The sequence below is a fragment of the Pongo pygmaeus genome, chromosome 3 (genome assembly GCF_028885625.2).
Source record: "Pongo pygmaeus isolate AG05252 chromosome 3, NHGRI_mPonPyg2-v2.0_pri, whole genome shotgun sequence".
NCBI lineage: Eukaryota > Metazoa > Chordata > Mammalia > Primates > Hominidae > Pongo > Pongo pygmaeus.
Window position 1 is genome coordinate 44,167,682 of NC_072376.2, and position 15,591 is coordinate 44,183,272.

The 15,591-nt window shown below is 33.1% G+C and overlaps 1 protein-coding gene across 3 annotated transcripts in view; it reads right to left on the reverse strand.

The window, feature by feature from the left end:
* GNPDA2 (glucosamine-6-phosphate deaminase 2) overlaps nt 1-15,591 on the reverse strand; it is a 35,535-nt gene that overhangs the window by 12,261 nt on the left and 7,683 nt on the right. For all 3 annotated transcript variants that reach the window (XM_063663619.1, XM_054484821.2, XM_054484822.2), the window contains 4 exons: nt 14,929-15,030; nt 13,729-13,911; nt 7,577-7,761; nt 4,381-4,555 (listed from right to left, as the gene is read on the reverse strand). In XM_063663619.1, coding sequence (XP_063519689.1) covers nt 4,381-4,555; nt 7,577-7,761; nt 13,729-13,911; nt 14,929-15,030 — 645 coding nt within the window. The remainder of the gene's footprint in view (nt 1-4,380; nt 4,556-7,576; nt 7,762-13,728; nt 13,912-14,928; nt 15,031-15,591) is intronic.

Sequence of the window (15,591 nt, forward strand, 5' to 3'; positions counted from 1 at the left end):
AAAGAGATTCAGCATGACAAATTTGAACACTGACTTAGATAATATGTTTTAATTATATCTAAAAGTCTATGTTGATCTTGAGCCTCTGGCAGTTCCTCTACTAGACTCCAGCCAGGGGCTCAGAACTGCTGTCTCACTCTTAATACATTACCCTATCCATTCATCTGGCAAATTACTTTCCAATAGTTTGGCATGTGTATTTATGACAAAGGTTGATTACAAATTCTACACTGAGGGAGGGTTACTAAAACAATACAGAAAACAACCTGTATTAAATCATTTAATTCAGAATAGAAATTTAGATTTTTAAATCAGGTAGATTATAACTTTCATTTTGTAATTGGTACATATACTTGCAGACTGCTGTTAGCTATGGAAGCTGCTTGGGAAATAGCTGATCTTCCAGTTACTCCTGTTTTAATGCCTCAGTACTGTATTTCTTTGGGGAGAAAAAAGTTCTAAAAAGACTGTCTTTGACCCAATTAATGAACCAGAGATTTTATATTTTGGAGGGTAAAGAAATGAGTTAAATTTTCCCGGTATTGAGAACATGGGAGGGTGGGGAAAGGCACTTAGTGCGGTTTTGCAGGAAATGGGATTACTGGATTGGAGAGAGAGGTTGCTTGTTAGTAAACAGATGTTCCTTGTCAGAAAGGCTGCAAAAAGGACTCTAAAATCCCAACTTTGAGAAAGACCCACTTTTAAGGGACAAGCAAAGAGTACTGGGAAGTGTTTGTGTAGTAGGAGAAATTCTAACCATAAGAATGGGACTCTAAACGAGGGAAGGGGGAAGCATTCCATTCACTAGTGCTGCAACTGAAAGTAAGAGAATGCTTCTCAACAGCCTGCTTGAAGGTCACCTGAAACTTCACGTCCAGTAGGAGAGGGGACAACAAAGATAAGGGTAATATCAGCTGTATGATTTAGAAGATGCAACATTTTCCAGAGTATCACTTTGTAGAGGATCATTTTTCTACTTAAATAGTATTCATCTGTCATTTGCTAACAACTTTAAGGAAAGAATACACAGAGCTTTAAAATACATGCAACTTAAAATATCAGTAAAAATATTAAAAATTCAACTCCTTTATAAAATTTTTTTCCTTACTATACATTGGATATATCTTTTATACATCAAATAGGACTGCTTCCAAACTAGAAATAATTATTTTGAAAATTCTATTAATTGCTTTTTAGATATTAAGTCAAATATTTACTGTGACTTTAGGTAAAAACTGACAACTTTCTACATATGAATTTTATATAAATAAATAATTGCTACTTAAGTCAAACAAATAATTCTGATAAAAATGCACCAGACTTCCTGAAACGTTACCAGAAGGGTAAATGTCACAGATTCTAACCCATGTCTATAGAAAGTAACTTTTATGGTTTTGACTCAAAATGAACTCATTCTACCTTTGTCAAACTACTGAGGTGAAGCCTAAATACAAAGTAAGAGGAAATTTACTCATGATGATGATGTCATGAAAATATACTAAAAATCAAAGATAAAGCTGTTCTATTTAAAAAGCAAAAATGAAAAGCGAGAATGAATAAAACAAATCCCCAGGTAGTAAACTTGTTGTCTTGTGATTAACTTCTATCTTTCAAAAGGTATATACTGTTATATAGGTATATATTGAAATAAACTTGCATTTACTGACAATTTTTATTGTTTTGGATCTAGTTAACCTAGATCTTATCTAGGCACTAAATAAAACCCTTTAAGATTCTGGTCGGCACTTTTTAGTGATGACAGAAGAAAGGGTAGTGATGTGAATGGAATTTGAAGAGTTATGGATGACAATTATAGGAATTTACATCCTCCAGTATTTTGATATACTAGTAACTCAATGGAGGTATGAAAAGTATACAAACTACATTTGAAATATGTTTATTTAAGAATATTCAATTTCTCTACCCTTTACTAAAATACTGTAAAATGAGGCCCATATGTAGCCTAGAATATCTAAATTCTGTCTTCATATTGAAGGAGGTATCCTAACAGAGGCTGATACCCTGAAACCTCTTCAGAAATACAGCTCCAAAGTGGAAAATACTGTGTCCTCTTGATGCAGTGCAGCTATCCTCTCATGAATGGTCTGTTTCAAAATTTTCCGGAAGAGCTTACAATTAGATAGATGAACTAAAAGAACTAAATACATATAAACATCTACCACCCTTCTATTTTAAATTATCTAACATATGTCTATATACCTTTTATGGAAGCAGTGATTATGATATGGGGAAAAGGCAGATGGAAATATGGTTTTGATGTAGATGGTATCATACCTAGAGTTTATTCTGGGAGGCAGTATAACAGAATAGACAAAAGCCTACATACTCCAGAGATCAGCCTGATTTTGATTTCTGTTACCCAGCTCTGCCCAAATATGTGCTGTATGACTTTGGGTAAGTAGCTTAATGTCTCTGTTAAGCCTATTAATTTAAAAATGGGACTATGAATACCCATTTCATAACATTTTTGTGATAAGTAAATCAATAAGTAAAATGCATTTAGAATAGTGCCTGGTCATAGAGATATTGGCTATTATTAAATATCTTATTAAATATTCATCAATATATAAAAATCTGATAAAAACCAAATTGTGACAAAATTAGATTAATACAGGGATTTATCTGGGACTTAATGAGGACTAGAAAATGGCCATGTTAAATGAATCTCCTTAAAACTGGAATTAAAATTTGTGGATCGTGACGATTCCTTGTATTCAAGGAATCTATTATTTGGGATGAAATCTGAAGGATTACATGGGAAAACAGAGTTAAAACTCCATCAAATGCTCTGTTTTATTCACAAATCAGAAGTTTTTCAGTTTTTCAATTTTTCAGTTTAATCTGATATATTTGTGGCTTGGTAAATTAGTAGTTTAAATGGTAAAAATATAAATGACTAGAAATAATCTTTAAGTGTTAAACAATAAGGAAATGTTTAAATAAATTATCATTTATGTGCTTAACTGTCCATTAAAATGCTTCCAAATATTTAGTAAAACAGGAAAATGCTCATGAAACCTAAGTACAAATACAAAACTACATACAAAGCATGATCAGCATTTTGTTTAAAAATAGACTATTTTCAATGCTTGCCAAATGTCAGTTATTTGTATAACACCTTTAAGATATTTGCCATATTCACACATATACATGAAATATGAGTTGGTTTTCTTAGCATTGAATTAAAAATTTCAGATTATATACTTTATTTCTGAATATGAGATGCTATAGATTGTAAGACACATCATTTTATGTACCACTGAGAAAAAAATGCTACCCAGTAAGCTATGATCTGACACCAGTTTTAAGACACAGTCCAACATCAGCAAGATCAATGTGTACTAGAGCCAAATATGGTAGCTTTTTTGGACCTTGTCTTAAGCAATAATATCCAAAAAATATAGCTTTGATTTATTCAATGTATTTTCCAATAGGCATTAAAATAAATACCTAGTTACTAGAGTAAAAAAGATTAAAAGGTATAATCATGTAGCAAAAGTAGCATACATACTACATACTGTCACTGACCTATCTATATGATCAACTATGTAACTTTTAATATCAGCTATGTAAATACAGGTGCTTTATGAAAATCACCTGTTTGTACAGTTTGCTTACATATGTGTAATATGTGGAGCTGACTCTTAAATCAGAGAATGGGTTCTACATTGGGTATAGGCAAAATGTCCCTTGAAAATCTCTTAAAACCATTACATCAAGCATATGTGTTTTGTAATACACAGCCTGGTACAGTAAGGTTTCTGACTTACTGAACTAGACTACAGGAAAAAGCAAAAAGGAAAATCAACATGAAGTCTGGGCAATCAAACTCCTGCTTACTTGCAGAGTTTATTCCATACTATTTTAACATTTAGACATTATAACTTTAATATACGGGAATAAATTGGCTTAAAATTGTAAAGATTAAATTAGATAGTGGGAGATCTCTATTATCCACTGATTAGGTTCTGAATTTAGGTTAGAGGGGAGTGAGGAAGAGGGATTGAGGTGGGACTAGTAAACATGAAAAGAAATCCAGAATGGACAAAGATACATTTTCTTTTGGGTTATTTGGTCTTGTATATTCAATATGAAAGCAAATTATTAAACCTTGGATTTCAAGAAAAATTGTTTACTGAAAATAGAGACTGAAGAGATTCTCTTCATGAAAGAAAAAATAGGTACTACTTTGAAGATACTATTATCTGAGAGGAGAACTTTCCATTCCTTGAAAGAACCAGCTGTGTGTTGCCACTTTTCAGTAGGTCACCGTGTGGGATTTAACTCCACAGTCACAGTAAGTTTTAATTGTCATCCACAACAGATTATCTCAGTGGACTTTTGAAATTCAGTGCTCACCTTTAAAGTATTTCACAGTTTTAACTCTTAATTCTAAAGTAGCATCTTCATCGCATACAAAAATAGTCCGGGGATGCTGCTGGAAAGCGGAAACAGTCCACATGTGATTGACTCCTTCTTCTATTGCTTTGTACAGGGCAAATGCCTTGTGTGCCCCTGTTATAAGGATCATTACCTGAAAAATTATGAACATCAATTGTTAAAACTTGTTCCAAATGAGTAAGAAGCTCTATTTTTTTAAATGAGAACTTCAGCACCAATATTTTTTCTGAGAGTAAGAAAAATACATAGCTCCACATAATAGTTCAAGGTATTTATTTCTACTTTTTAAGGTTAACAAGCACAAAATGTTGCTTCTAGTTTAACAAAGCAACACAATATCTTGTTATGGGGTATTAATACAAACACTATAATACCTGTAATTTTTAACAGAGTAAATGATGATGTGTAAAAGAAACGTGGGACAATGAAGAAAAAGAAACAAAAGGACTGTCTTGCAAAAGCAGAGTTACAAATCTATAAATAATTTATACAATCTAGAATGATACACCAAGTTGCTGTAGTCTAGATAAGCAAAAGATGTTATGTCAGAAAAGCAAAGACTCTAAAACAACAGGTAATTTGAAGAGTTATCAAGAAAAGCCTGAAGAGCATTTCACTGAACATGTGCTATTCAAAGTTGACTCAGAATAAAAACTGGATTTAAAGAAGGATTAGGGATCTACTTAAACATAGGAACTGTCTTATAAGCACATAGGAACTGTCTTATAATCACATATGACTGATATTACCTTTATAAGCTACAGAAAATCCAAGCTCTTGGTCCCCAGTCCCTAAATGCCAATGAAATAATGCAATGACATGTTGCAAATGTGAATGTATATGTGTCAGAATCTTTTCTTTATCATGTTTAAGCTGGAAATTGATCCCATTTAACACCTCATCTACACACATATTTTTGCAATATAATCTTTAAACATTTTTTCCTCATTACAATTGTTTTAAAAAACAATGTTAAAATTGCTGTAGTTCTAAAATATTTATAACAAATTTTGTATTACATATTTTATAACTAGACCTAAAATGGGAGGAAATACTCCATTTCATCAACTTCTCAAAACACCATCATGAGAGAAATACTATTCTTACTCATATTTTAAAGATAAGGAAACTGAGGCATATTCTGTAACTTGCCCAATGTTTTGGTAAGATACAAAAAAGTAGTTTTTTTCTACAGTGCATATTCTTAGCGATTAACAATTACATTACATTGCCTCTTGTAAAAGTTCTAACAATTAGACAATATGAGCTAAGACTCTTTTCATTATTGATGCACACTCTATAAAAAGGTAATGGGACAGGTGGCAAGAAATCTCAACATCAAGTATATATACTGAGAAAAAAAAGACAACCAAACTTTTATTGGTGAGAAAAGGTAAGTACATACCTGGCATTAACATTATGAAGGGAATGGAGAGAAAGGAGGCTGCTGGAAGCTTAGTATAGGATGAAGAATTCATTATTGGTGTTTATCTATGGCTAAGGCATAGATAAAACAAATTGGTCTTTAAATAGACTTGATCTGATATGTGATTAGTTATATCATACCTGTTCTACTCTCAAGGAGATTATTTCTCATATCATGGGAAAGGACAAACTATATGGAATAATTTGTTGTTTGTTCAAACTGCAGAATCCCTAAATTTAAAGAAGCAAGCTAGGTGTGGATACCAGGTGATTCTTATGTACACTAATGTTTGAGAACCAGTGCTCAGGCAGATGTTGCACTGATACAGCTTTTTGCTACTTAAGTGTAGCAATAACACTATTTTAAAAGGTTATGAAAGCTAATTTTAAAGAATAATCAACATTTAATCATCTCATAGACTGATATAAATGATTTATGAAAATCTATAAGCTCATATTAAATCCTCCACATCCCTTCTTGGTTGGAATTTTTAAGTCGAATGTAATTTTTAATAAATAAGGAAATTAGCCTGGGCAACACAGTGAGACCTTGTCACTTCCAAAAAAAACAAAACAAAACAAAAAAACTGAAAAACTGAAAAATCAGCCAGGTATGGTGGTGTGTGCCTGAAGTCCCAGCTACTTAGGAGGCTGGGGTGGGAAGATCTCTTGAGCCCAGGAGGTTGAGGCTGCAGTAAGCTGTAATCACACACTGCACTCCTGTCTGGGCAAAAAAAGACCCAAAGAAAAAACTCAATATTTGAGTAATTGTTTGTTCTAAAAATCAGCATAAAAACTGTATTAAAACTTACATCTTGTTAAATGTAATAAATCTATTACATAACACAGTTTCACATTTTAGAAATAAGATTGCTCTAAAATCCTTTTTTCAACTTATTGACTATGAAATTTCAGTCCTTGAAAGGTCTTTTTTCATATACCTATGATTTCTAGGTTTCTCATATATTTTGATGGACAGTTCTATTAGTATGTTCAAGTTTAAATATAATTATATCAAGATAAGTTACTTTTTCATCATACCTTGTCTATATTTTTTTCCTCTGAACCTGTCCCATCTGGCTACCAGAAAGGAACAGAGTTCTGGGTTTCCATGTAATTTAACCACATATAACCATGAACTGACTACAATTTGTTCTGTATTCTCAAGGAAGAAAATGACAGTCCAATTTAAAAAAACTTAAAAATTACACAGGGTCTGCTGTTCAGAGTTCTTCCATGCTTAAATATACCAAATGTAAAACAGTTGCAGCCCTAGCTGAGTTCCTTTTCTGCTGGAAACCAACAGGGCTCTATCATCCTACATAACATACAGTCAAAAAGCATTTAAATCATCCTGTGAGCTCCAAAAAAGATGTAGTGTAACTAGCATTGCATCACTGTCCCAACGGTCCTGTCATGAGACACTTTCAATAAAAAACAAATCATGTGATCAGTAAGATTTTAGGACCTCAAACTGGAGCAGGAATAAGCAAGTGAAGTAGTACCTCAAAAGTGGTGGTGCTTAATTCTTAGTTTACAGCTCCAAAAGACTTAATTGATCCCTAAACATGTCAATGAGACTGACAAAAGTTGGTTACTGAAAACTAGAAAACAATTTATACTGCAAATAGAATGCAATCAAAATATCACTTATTCAGCATCATAACCCCTCCAAAATATTAATATATTAACATCAAAAGAAAAACAGCAAAGAACATTTAATGCTTACTTCTCTAGCATCCATCACTGTCCCCACACCAACAGTTAGAGCCATAGTTGGCACTTTTGTTAAATCTCCATCAAAATATTTGGCATTTGCCAAGATGGTATCCATTGCTAGAGTCTTTAATCTTGTCCTTGATACTAAACTGGATCCAGGCTCATTGAAAGCGATATGACCATCTGGACCAATTCCTTTCAAAAGAAATATACATACATATACACATGAAGTAAATAGGTTTCACAAAGTTCAATGTGCGTTAAAGAACAAAAAAAAATCACTTACCTTGTTTTATTTTATACCTGAATTCCTATTACTGCATTAAAATATTTGTTTCTTTATTGATTCAACAAATGTTTCCATGTTTTCTACATGTTTAGCAATGAGCTGGCATGATTCTAATAGTAAAATTAAGTATCACCTTATATTAATATAACATTCGATAATTTATAAAGTCCTTTCACATGCATCATCACAACAGATTATCAAATATTATTTAATAATCTTATGAGATGGTCAGATTAGCCACATCTATTTCCCTCATTTCCTCCACCTTTTTTAAACACAAAAGGAAATTTTGATGCTCAAGAAAAATAAGTGACTTGTTCAACGTCACAGCTGGGTAAATACTGAGACAGGACTCGGATCCGTCTTCTGATTCCTAACTTGGACATCTTTATAGTCACACTTTAATTTACTTGGTTGTAGTCCAGATAGGGCAATTAACTAGTAGACCTTTCTGTAGGAGAGTTTCCTCACTTATAAAAATGTGTGGATTGGACAAGATAATGTCTAGGGCAACAGTTTTTTTTTTCAAACTTCTGACTGTAACCCTTGTAAGAAATAACATTTGATATTGCAATCTAGTATATATAGATATACACATATACAACACAAACATAAAATATAATTAAGATTTCCATGAAATCATACTTACCCTTACTAGGAACCATACAAGCTGTTTTCTATGACATTGCATTTCATTAACAAATGGAAAATGTTGCATGTGACTGGCTATATTGATTTTATGATATAATAATGGGTGACAACCAGTTTTAAAAACACTACTTTAAAGAGACCTAGTGCCAACTCTAATATTCTAGGATTACCTCTAAAACATAGACAGGAATATGACATTCTTATTTGAAGGAAATGGAAGGTAATGCTTTTCACAAACTTAAGAATCTTTCCATGACATAAATAAATCGAGTTTTATTTATAAGTACCCTAGTAGCTAGTCACATTTCTGGTAACCTCAGCCAAAAAATAAATCCACCAATTCCTTGAGTCGTTAAAATATCTTTTACATTTATATTCTGCATATTTACTTTAATGATATCTCTATTTTACTGACACTTAGCACACAAGTTTAACAAAATTTTCCCAGGCCACAAGAAGATAAAATATGACAAAGAGTAACCCAGTTTTGAAAAATGAAGAAATGAATACTCTATTGAAGCAAGTACAGAATGCCAAAGTACAACAATTTATGAATTTTAATATGGAGACATAAGGCCAGACCTACATATGGTTAATATGCATTGACTATTTCTACTATTAAGTATGTATCTGCTTATAAATATATATTAATTATAGACATTAAATTCTCTAGATTTGTAAAAGTGTTCTGTTTCTCCTCTTAGGTATGCATGTCCCTAACATTTATATTTCTCTATATGTGTGTAAAGAGGGAAGGATGGGATCAGGAAAATACAAGCTTCAGGAAAAAATATGAAGTCTGCTAAGATCTACTACTAGTGACCTCACTGATGATTTGGGCCTCATAGAAGTGTACAGCTCAGCTGAAATTATGAGCAAAGGTTAATAACAGAGATGGGTCAAGATATTTGCTTGTTGGCTATGAATAACTGAGGTTCCTGATATAAAATTATTTTTTTAAATGTGGCTAATTCTTATTCAGCCTTTAAGTCTAAATTAAGATATCAGCACCTCTATGAAACATCTCTAAAACTCATTGTCTGGAGTAAATGTCACTCCTGTGTTCCTACAGTTCTAAGGGTAGAATGTACATGTACTCTTCATGAAAGTAAGGGCTTTATCTTCATTACTATATTCTTACCATTTAGAACAACAAGTGACACATAGGACGCACTTATTAAATAATGGCTGGATAAGTGAATGTATGGTTGCTATTCTTTGGTCAGCTCGTTATAGTTTATTCCACCTCCCACCTTGTTCTCTTCTGCCTTGCTCCCCTCACCAGAGGGGCTGGAACAATTTTAATTTCCTATATCCCTCTTAGGTAAAGTGACTGTGGTCTAGAGATAAGCACTTGTCTCAGGCTGAGCCAATCAGAATCTCTGTCTGAATCTGAATCTTGACCAGGGATACAGTAAGGAAGACGACATGGTGAACTGAAGCACTGGAATGACAGCACTGCAGGGAGAAGATTGATGAGTTTCTACTTCTGAGATCTGAGGTTCTCTGGTTGTTTTTCCAAAGACTTGGTTGTTTTAACTTTTCCTTCAGTTTGTGAGTTACCCTAGAATCATTCCAGTTAATTTACTTTTGATCCCATTAGTTATTTCCTTTTTCTACCAAAGCAAAGAATCCAAGCATGCAACCAAATCAGAAGGTTAACATTTTCCCCACTGTCTTCTTTTATTTTTACTTTTTAAAAACACTATTAGGCCGGGCGCAGTGGCTCACACCTGTAATCCTAGCACTTTGGGAGGCCAAGGCAGGTGGATCACCAGAGGTCAGGAGTTTGAGACCAGCCTGGCCAACGTGGCAAAACCCCATCTCCACTAAAGATACAAAAATTAGCTGGGCATGGCGGCAAGTGCCTGTAGTCCCAGCTACTCGGGAGGCTGAGGCAGGAGGATCGCTTGAACCTGGGAGATGGAGGTTGCAGTGAGCCAAGATCAAGCCACTGTACTCCAGCCCGGGCAACAGAGCGAGACTCTGTCTCAACAACAACAATAAAAAACTCAAGATACTACTGCCTTAAGATATTTTAAAAGTTTATATATTTAAGATTTTATTGTAAAACTAGATTTTTAAAATTATTTATTTATTCATTTTGAGATGGAGTTTCACTCTTGTTGCCCAGGCTGGAGTGCAATGGCACGCTATCAGCTCATCACAACCTCCGCCTCCCAGGTTCAAGTGATTCTCCTGCCTCAGCCTCCCGAGTAGCTGGGATTACAGGCATGCGCCACCACGCCCAGCTAATTTTGTATTTTTTTTAGTAAAGACGGGGTTTCTCCATGTTGGTCAGGCTGGTGTCGAACTCCCAACCTCAGGTGATCTGCCCACCTCAGCCTCCCAAAGTGCTGGGATTATAGGTGTGAGCCACCGGATCCCAGCCCTAGATTTTATTTTTAAAAATCCGTGTTTGTGTATCTTATTGCTGGGGTTAAGTCAGGAATTGCATGATACACCTTTTACCCTTTCTCTCAACACGTTTGCCATCAGAGGAAGAATTAGAACATTTGAGTATGTATTTCCTCCTTTTTCTTTCCCTCTTCCCTCTAGGAAAGGGACCTCTGCTCTAATTCCCTGGAATGAGCAATAGCAGATTAACATTTTTGAGCTCTTCTCATTCTACTGTTTCCAATTCAAAGAGCAGGAGTGAAAAACCCCATTCTGGCTTCAAGCCCAAACTGCAATCTCTATTTCAACTTTACCTTTAATAAAGCTGATATTTTGATCCCATTTGGCACAGTTCTTAGAGTTTTTATTAACCAAACCCTGGAACAAAAGAAGGGTAGTTGTAAGACCCAGATGCCAATCCTCATCTAAAAATCCAATGATGATAAACCTAGATCAACAAATGAGATTCTTTCATGAATACATATCCAATAATAGGGCATCCCAAATAAGGAAAAGTTCAAAGAAAATGCAATAATCCTTCTCTCTCTGTGCACAGTTATGTCCTTTAGATGGTACATATAAAATGTCAGGCATTGGATCATCCATGACTACACTGAAGATGTTAATGTAAGAGGCACAGGAACTCTCTTAAAATATATTTGGGAGCGAGGAAGAGCAGGGACACAACTACAGGAAGCTTAAGACAAATTGGTTAAAAAACCAAGTCAAATTCTTTTTAGTGGTGTCAGTGATAAACATAAATAATTATAACTTTTGCAACATCTATTTCAAAAGGAGAACTGAGGTGGTTTATACTGAAGAAACATAACCCCCTCCCAAAAAAAAATTAGCTAAAAAGAAGTACGAAATGATTTAAAGTTATAAGGAAAGAGGAAAGTTCTACCAGACATCTTGGATAAGAGTTACAGGCTTAAACATTATTTTATGCTATGAATGCTTTCTGGAAGGCAGGCAAAGGAATAAAATCAAGTGTTCTTATCAGTGTTATTCCCCATAGTAAAATCTATTTCCTATCTTTGAGTCTACAAGAGATTTGTCACATGCATACTTATGTAAGGTCAATAAATTAACAGGGGAAAGAAAGTCTACAAATGAAGATACTTTCAAGCAGCCACTTTTAATAATGAACCTCAAACAACTAAGAGCCTTTTTTTGCATTATAGTAAATGAGTGAAAACATTTTTTGATATAAGCAGTTGAAGTATGTTGTACTCCAGTAATTCTACTAGATTTTGGTGTGGAGCTTAGAAAATCTAAAGATTAGATGGTCTATGCACCCCTCAGACACTCTCAAATATCTACTGTCTAGCCTGAATATTGGAAGGTATAAATGGTTAATTATCTCAAAATTGAGTCATACGTACAAAGCAGGAGTATGCAAATGTTCTCTAGGATTACTGAAGTAATATTAGTCAATTTTATTGAAAACAGATAACCTTCCAATTTGAAAAGCAATAGTCTAACTTGGTTTCTTGCTCCAATAAACAACCATTCTATCAAGAAAGTAAATGTTATTGACTCTGCTAGGTAGAAGTAAAAACTGTCTTAAAGAGAAGATTTCAGTCTCGCTGGATGTCCCTAGAGGGAATTCGGTAAAAATCCCAAGGAATTCAGTAATTCTAAGGGACAATTATTTCAGCATTTACAGTTGAGAGAGAAAGAGAAGACTGAAGTAGCACTTATGGAGTACCAACTATATAGCAAGCACTGTGTAAGGCATTTTATACATGTTACAACATGATTAATTCTCACAAATTTTGGAATGTTTAATATTAATCCTCTTTTACAAATGATGTACTTATACTGAACTTCAATAAACTTTCCAAGGTCATACAGATACTAAGTGGCTAAAACAGGATACAATTTTACATCTGACTTTAAAACCAAATTTCCCCCAGCGATAATCAACTATCTCAACCATACTTGGCCACTTCAAGTATAAATTAACCTCAGGACAGCTCTATTGAAGATCAAATTCATGTAATTTTGATCAGTGTTCTATTAAGTTAATAATAAGTTATATACAGATAATTTACAGCATTAGTATTTTTAGTTGAATATTAAAGAATCTGGCAAAAAAATCTGATTTTAGTTTAGTTGATGTACTATTATAGCAATTAGCTAGCTGTCTGCGATAGTTTATACTGATAATAGAAAACCACGTTGTCATTACAAAGGAAAAAACTTCCTATTTTTAACTGTAGATTATGTATACACACACACATATATAAATTACAAGTGGAATTTGGTAAATTAGACATTAATTTTGGAATTTATTATGACAATTATACAGCTTAAATCATATTAACTTAAGGCTGGTAAGTAAAAAGTTTTACGTCATTCTTAACTGATTACTCAGTAAGATGAAACAATTAAAGTAATCTACTAAAATCCACCTGTTCCTCATGCAAACGTTTAAACTCTGTAATTTGATAAGTAGGCTGGTTAGAGTTTTAAAGAAATAGTAAAGAGAAGCTATCATTTAGGTAAAGAAACATATTACTCATTTTGAAAGATGTAGTAAACTGTCAACTTTAAAGAGGTAATTATCAGAGTTTAACGGGGATTGGGATCTACCTCTCAAGGCATAAGGTAAACGATTCCAGCTGTCAGTTTGAAGATTAAGACGGGAATTTTAAGATTATTTTCTGAAGAAAATGAAAACAGGAATCAGTAGCAGAATAAATGGGTATTATGGACAGCCACAGGTGCTCTTTACATTACACAATGGGAAGATTTCTTTCTTAAATTTAAAAATCCCTAATTCAAACACTAACAGTTAATGACAAAAGGTTTTTACATACCTCCAACAAAAAGATCTATTCCTCCAGCTTCCTTTATTTTCTTTTCAAAAGCATCACATTCAGCTTGTAAATCTGCAGCATTCCCGTCAAGGATATGTGCATTATTAGGATCTATATCGATATGCTTAAAAAAGTTATTCCACATATAAGAATGGTAGCTTTCAGGATGATTTCTCGGAAGTCCTAAAGATGAAGTTAATAAAAATATAAGTATTCCTGAAATAAATCTAAAGTTTATTTTTCTTTTTAAATCCTAAGTGCTATTTAATATATCTAACTTCTCTATACCATATTCAATTTAAAAGCATTTTTATGTGGACTATATGATTATATTCCCAGTATTAATCACCTTAAATGTATGCATTAATTGATAAAACATCTATGGAACACTATTGTCTCATTTTGTAGGTGAACAATTGAAACATAAGAATCTTTCCCAAAGGTCCCATAGTTCACAAAGGAGTTAGGATTCAAACACAGACAGTCTAGCTCATGTGCACTTAGTAACTATACTCTTCTCAAACACAAAATGTTAACCAATGAAACTGACTTGCATGTTAAGCTCAAAATAAATTAATTAGCCATTCAAGTGAAATGATAGCCATGTTCCTCCTCTATTCATCCTGTATGTATGCAGATTATGTGGGATCACAACACTTCTTTGGCTATTATTTATGCTACCATTAAATACACATTTCTATATTTAAATTTTAACACAGAGTTTCTATGCATCATAGATTTCAGGTCGGCAAGTTAACAATAAATTATAAAAGCTCCAGGGCTACCAATATAGCTTTTTATTTGAAAAAATAATTAATTAATTACTTTTACATATACATTACTTAGTTTATCCTGACAACACTGGTTTTAACTCTGCCTTAAGAAAAAAAGAGAATGAGAAATGTGAGTAGACTGGCTTAAAGTTACATCACTGTTGAGTGGCAGAGCCCAGGATGAATGCAGAGCTTCTGATTTCTAGTCCTTCATGCCTTCCACTATTCTGTGCTACTATCACAAAAATACAGGTTTTTAAATAAACTCCCAATCTCATCTCAAAGCAGTACATTTTGGAAATATATTCATACATTAATATTATATTCAAAACATAAATTCAAATATACTAGTATTCTAAAACTACATTCATTTTATTCCAAATATAACATATCCAAATAATAGTCAATATATTTAAGTATAGCTTACCTACATATTCATCCATATTAAAGGTCTTCACATATTTAAAAGAAAGGTGTCCATTCTTATGATATTCTATTAGTTTTTTATAGCATCCTAAAGGTGTACTCCCTAAAAGACATAAAAATTCCATTTTCTAACATGACTTAATAATCTATTAAATAAACTTTTTATTAACTTTACTTGTTTTTCTTACTTAATAATATTCTGTAGTTCTGATTTATTAGGCAATTATTAACTTAAATACATAATCAACTAACAAGTACTTTGAAATTTTGGTAAACTAGAATTTGCTGAATAAAGCTGGAAATCTGTCAATAAAAATTAAAGTTTGGAAAATTATCCTTGAGTTGTTGGGTACTAGGATATACTATTACAAATTCTAAGATTAGAAGCTTCTAGAGTATATAACTGAATTTTTAAAAATCTCCCCTTCTGAAAAAAAAAAACCTTGAGTTCTTGCACAAACGATACATAAATAGGTCAAGTGTTGACCATTTACTGAAATCAAAAGGGAAAACAGGGCTAAATTTAAATATTGCCCCTATTTTCAAAATAGAATCTCAAACTGGCAAACATTGAGTAGGGACTTTAGCCTTACAGCTTTCTAAATGGAGACCCTGTTTCTCATCTTTTGATAACTTCAGCATGCATCAGCTAAAATGTGTAAGG